At 36.5% G+C, this 5,175-nt stretch overlaps 1 protein-coding gene across 1 annotated transcript; it reads left to right on the top strand.

Moving 5' to 3' along the window:
- Positions 1–891: 891 nt before the first annotated feature.
- On the top strand, positions 892–3,458 carry LOC104959926 (poly [ADP-ribose] polymerase 2-like). Its single transcript, XM_010787835.1, has 7 exons — positions 892–1,059; positions 1,909–1,979; positions 2,356–2,406; positions 2,652–2,748; positions 2,876–2,951; positions 3,038–3,140; positions 3,219–3,458. Exons 2-7 carry the CDS (start codon positions 1,929–1,931, stop codon positions 3,450–3,452), a joined length of 612 nt encoding a protein of 203 aa, XP_010786137.1. The 5' UTR covers positions 892–1,059; positions 1,909–1,928; the 3' UTR covers positions 3,453–3,458.
- The last annotated feature ends 1,717 nt before the right edge of the window (positions 3,459–5,175 follow it).

Raw genomic sequence — 5,175 nt, 5'->3', positions numbered from 1 at the left:
AGACTTTGCATTTAGTTAATAACTATGTCATGTGGATCTTAAGTGTCTTATAGTTTTGTAACGGTGTTCTGCATCCAACAAATTACCGTTATCCAATTTCACATTTCCTTAACCACGGTTTTATTTGATTTTCCCTAATGCTACTAATACAAAGATCCATGCTGTAGAAAGTGATAAAACATATTGTGTATGTTATTTAAATACATTTATAAAAATATGCGTTTCACCAAAGGTTTTAAAAATTAGAGATGTCCCGATCCGATCACGTGATCGGGGATCGGAGCCGATCACGTGATTTTCAAAAGATTGGAATCGGGAGAAAAAGAATCGGGGATCGGGATTTTTTTAATTTTTTTAATTTTTATAAATACTTTTTTTTAAATGTTGTATTCAATATTACAAAATAAAAATGACCATGTTCAAGTCTTAAAGTCATCCTGAGGCCTTAGTTTTGGTTTCAAATTACACAACATCATGTATGTGTTGCTTCTTTGGGGCTTGTTTTCATAGACCTGGTTGCTTATTTCTCTCAAATCTGGCAACAGAGTGGGCAGGGCGCAGTGTCTAATTGTAGCAGTAAGCTAACGAGTACTGATAAGCTTTATTTTGTTTTGATCCAATGCTGCACAACTGAACTGATCCAATGCTGCTGTGAAAGAAAGAAGCTATATCCATGTTGGATAGAATATCCAATTTAAATAAAAAAATAACCTTAAGGGACAACTTGAATGCTTTTTTTCTTTTTTTTCTCTTAATGCATTGCATAAAGATCGGATCGGGAAAAATCGGTATCGGCAAATTGTCAAAATCAAATGATCGGAATCGGATCGGGAGCAAAAAAAGGTGATCGGGACATCCCTATTAAAAATGTTTCTTATGTTTGTCTTTTTGTAGAAGGTGTGAATGACGCTGGGGACTCGACGGCCCAAAATGGGACTTTAGTTGAAGTTAAAGAGGAAGAGGAGGAGACGGAGCAGCAACCTGTGGCTAAAAAGAAGAGAGGAGGAAAGAGTCAGGCAAAAAGTCAAAAGAAGCCCAAAGAAGAAGTCAAAAGTGAAGGTAACGAGACATTTTGGCTTTTCCATTGTTCCTGAAGGAGTGTGAATTATTCTTCCTAATTTTGCAAGGTCAAATTCAGCTTCTTTTATAAAATGTATCTGAGATCATTTGTATTGCCAAAATACTGTTACTCTAAATCTAACTAAAGCACAATATAGAAATATAAAAAAATCATTAACAACCTTGATTTGACTATTTCATTTAATCGTTTATTTGAACACTTAAAACATTCAAATGCGTCAAGCGTAACAGTGCCAGATTTAGCTTTGAGCTCATTTCCACCCGCAGTCCCTCACATAAAACATTTAAGAAAATTACATTTTAAAAACATAGCAAAAACAAAATACATGATATGCAAAAAAGTGCAAGAGAGCAAGCGCAGTTATGACATGGTAATACAATATAGCAGCAACGACATGTAAAGTGCAAGAGGAGATACCCCTGTGTTAAAGTGCATTTAGCGGTGATCGCACATCTGGTTGTTTCTCATCCGTTCTCTGAGTTGACCTTTAAAGCTATTGAGAGTGGGGAAGCTATTCCACAATGAGCTGCAGACTTCACAGTCTCCTCTGGTTTGATTGATGTAAACAAACTGCCACTGGTTACATTATCCTTTAATCCATTAATATGTGGTAGTGATGAGTTTGGTTATATCAGTGAAAGTGTAAAAATATTCTTATTAAATAATTATGGCGATTGTTTTGAAGTAGAAATGTGTGTCCTGCGAAGACACCAGAGCAACATATTTAAAGTAAGACTAAGATTAGGGTTCAAATTGTTTACCTGTACTTCAGTCAAACATCACTGACATCATTAATGGTTTCTCTCTGGTCCTTGGATGCTGAACAGAGGTGGTGAGGACGGTGGTCATGAAGGGAAAAGCTCCAGTGGACATCGAATGTAAAGCCAAACTGGGAAAGGTACGGCACCTCTGTCCACACGCCAGATATGAAACTCTTGATCCACATTGCTGGTGGTTCAACACCTGCAGAAACATCTGGTTACAGTTCCTCCTGTGGACATGAAACCATTTGTGGTTAACTTACTATACATGACTGTGTTTCACTTTGCTTTTGAATAACTGGGCGGTTTACAGCTAAAGCTCATACTACAAAAAGTATGACTGCAGTTATTGATATTTACTTTCAGGAAAAATGCGTTTTGTACAAAAAATACAGTGTAAAGAAAGGAAATGAACATTTTCAGGAATAATGTTTTTATTTCCCCGTTTAAAAAAATGAGATAGGTGCAGTTGCCTTTTATTAAAAATAAGTAACTGTTTTATTTCTTCTTCAGGCTTATGTGTACAGCGAAGGAAAGGATGTTTACGACGTGATGCTGAATCAGGTAAAATATTGAAATACTCTTTGATTTTCTTAATTTTTTTGAGTATTAATAACTGACTAAAAATAGTAAGTTTTATAGATATCACAAATGTTTGCCCAGTTTTCAGGTTGGATTTGAGAGCTAAATATATTTGACTATGCCTCTTCCGTTTGATTCATTTCTGACTATTTTCTCCTACAAAGTAAGGAATGTCCGTAAATAGATTTTCAGGCTCGCAGGCAAATACCTTCTGTCTCATGTTGCAGACAAATCTCCAGTTCAACAACAACAAATACTACCTGATCCAGCTGTTGCAGGACGACGGCTCCAAGGCTTACAGTGTGTGGGCGAGATGGGGCAGAGGTACGTTTAAATGCCCTTTATTTTAAATATATTTAAGTATTTGCATTTACACAGGGAATCAACCCAAGCCTATAGATTGGAACTAACTGATGAATAACTCTAAGATGGTTTCTCCATTGTTTGTCAGTGGGAAAAGTGGGTCAAAGCAGTCTGACAGCGTGCGGTTCAGACCTGCTGAAAGCCAAAGATATCTTCAGGAAAAAGTGAGATAAAAAAAGAAGTCATTTCTGATACATCTCATTAAATGAAGTTGAATACATTCTGACACTGTGTGCGATTCGCCCCACAGGTTTACAGACAAGACCAAGAATGAGTGGGAAGACCGAGCAACCTTTGACAAAGTTGCGGGGAAATACGACATGGTCTACATGGACTACAGCACCAATGAAAAGGCAAACAACCAACAAGTTATATTTCTCTTAAATATCATCCATTATTATTACGTATATTAATGTAATTCACTGTTCCAGGAGGAGAACACCACTGTGATGGATGCTGCACCCAAGAAGAGGATCTCCAAGCTGAATGAGAAGCTCCAGTCGCTCATGGAGCTGATCTGTGACATCAAAGCCATGGAGGAGTTTGTGCTGGAGATGAAGTTTGACACCAGGAAAGCTCCTCTGGGTCAGTCCGACAGAACCAACACCACATATCACATCATAACAGAACTTGATCAGAATTCCCCCTGTCATTTCTATCAGTAACGTGCCCACAATTTGATGTGATGACATTTTAAATAGAGCAAATACCAGAGGTGGGAAGTAGTGGAGTACAAATACTTCGTTACTGTACTTAAGTTCATGTTTCTGGTATCAGTACTTTACTCCACTTTTACTTTGACTTCTCACATGTTGGAGTACAAATACTTCGTTACTGTACTTTAGTACATGTTTCTGGTATCAGTACTTTACTCCACTTTTACTTTGACTTCTTACATGTTGAACTCAAATACCTGTACTTTCTACTTCTCACATTTTCCAAACAGGCTGGTTCCTTTAGTCTGAATGTGTGTTTGGTGGCGTGATCATTATTATTTAGAGTCATTGCGTGCCTATTGATTTGAACACGATCCGTGTATCCATCATTTCCTGGTCTTCTCTAAAGAAGAGGGACCAATGAAAACGTTGTCATGTTGCCGTTGTTCAGCATGGAAACATTCATTAGCTAACAATGACATTATTGTTCTATTAATATAAAGGGAGGTCAGGTACTCTTTAAAACAGCTGCTAGTTATGGGTACTTTTTACTGAAGTACATTTCAAAGCCTCTTTACTTTCACTTGAGTAAAGAAGTTTAGTCGGTACTTCTACTTTTACCAGAGTATTTTTAAACACGAGTATCTGTACTTCTACTTGAGTAAAGGATGTGTGTACTTTTACCATCTCTGGGAAATACACATTTAGAATAATATAAGCTGCTGCTGTTTGATGCAATAAAACAGGTTTTGAGGAGATTCAGCTGTTGAAAGAAAAGTGAAGAGATCGCATTATCCAAATTATTAATGTCATCGACCGTTTTCTTTTATAATAATGACCAAATAATCTTAAAGCCGTCAAATAACAAGATTTGAACACTGACTGAAAGTGATCTACCTTAACTCTGAAATACTCAACAGCTCTTCTCTTCTTTCTGTGAGGAGCAACAACAAAGTCTTAAAGCAACCACTGAACAAGTGACCAGTATGTTCAAACCTTTCATTGTTGTGCTACATGTTTCCTATTATTATTATGTATTTATTTCAATAACAAGGACCATGCATACAAATACATCAATCTCAGAAAAGAGAAGAGAGGGATTATGCCACATTTGAGCTAAAAGTCAAAGTCAATCTCAAAATATTTTTGTACACACAGAAAGATCGAAATACTGTTTCCCACAGTCCCGAGGTATAAAATAAAAATGAAATAAAGGATATACGATATATATATAATATGTATATAAATACCTATAACCCAACTTATTTACATAACTATATATACAGTTACAGGTCTGTGAGAGCCAGAAATCTTGTTTGTTTGTAGGTGACCAAATACTTATTTTATCGAGGAATTTACCAATTAATTCATTAAAAATCCTACAATGTGATTTCCTGGATTCTTTCCCCCAATTCTATCTCTCATAGTTGAGGTATACCTAGGATGAAAATTACAGGCCTCATCTTTTTAAGTGGGAGAACTTGCACAATTGGTGGCTGACTAAATACTTTTTTGCCCCACTGTATATAAATAAAATGGCTTTTCATGGACATCTCAATAAGCAATTTCACCTGAGAGCTCAAGTCATAAGGGCTGTTTTCACTGTGCTTCAGCACTTGGCAGTGGTTACTGAATTCTTTGTACATCTGAGCAGCATTCTCACTGTAGATTTTGCCATTAAGTCCACCAAACTCTAGTTTTTCCATCCTCTGAAAGTCCAGCATGATTTCAA

This window comes from Notothenia coriiceps, unplaced genomic scaffold (assembly GCF_000735185.1).
Source record: "Notothenia coriiceps isolate Sejong01 unplaced genomic scaffold, NC01 NC01_scaffold00031392, whole genome shotgun sequence".
In the NCBI taxonomy this organism is placed as follows: Eukaryota; Metazoa; Chordata; class Actinopteri; order Perciformes; family Nototheniidae; genus Notothenia; species Notothenia coriiceps.
The sequence above is the reverse complement of the archived record's forward strand: the minus strand, read 5'-3'. Positions and strand labels throughout refer to the sequence as shown.

Bases quoted from the DNA above. Each gene is read 5' to 3' on its own strand.
- LOC104959926 (XM_010787835.1), top strand. From the start codon at position 1,929: ATGAAGGGAAAAGCTCCAGTGGACATCGAATGTAAAGCCAAACTGGGA. The intron at 1,980-2,355 runs GTACGGCACCTC...TTTCTTCTTCAG, and splicing joins GTAAAGCCAAACTGGGAAAG to GCTTATGTGTACAGCGAAGG. The intron at 2,749-2,875 runs GTACGTTTAAAT...ATTGTTTGTCAG, and splicing joins GTGGGCGAGATGGGGCAGAG to TGGGAAAAGTGGGTCAAAGC.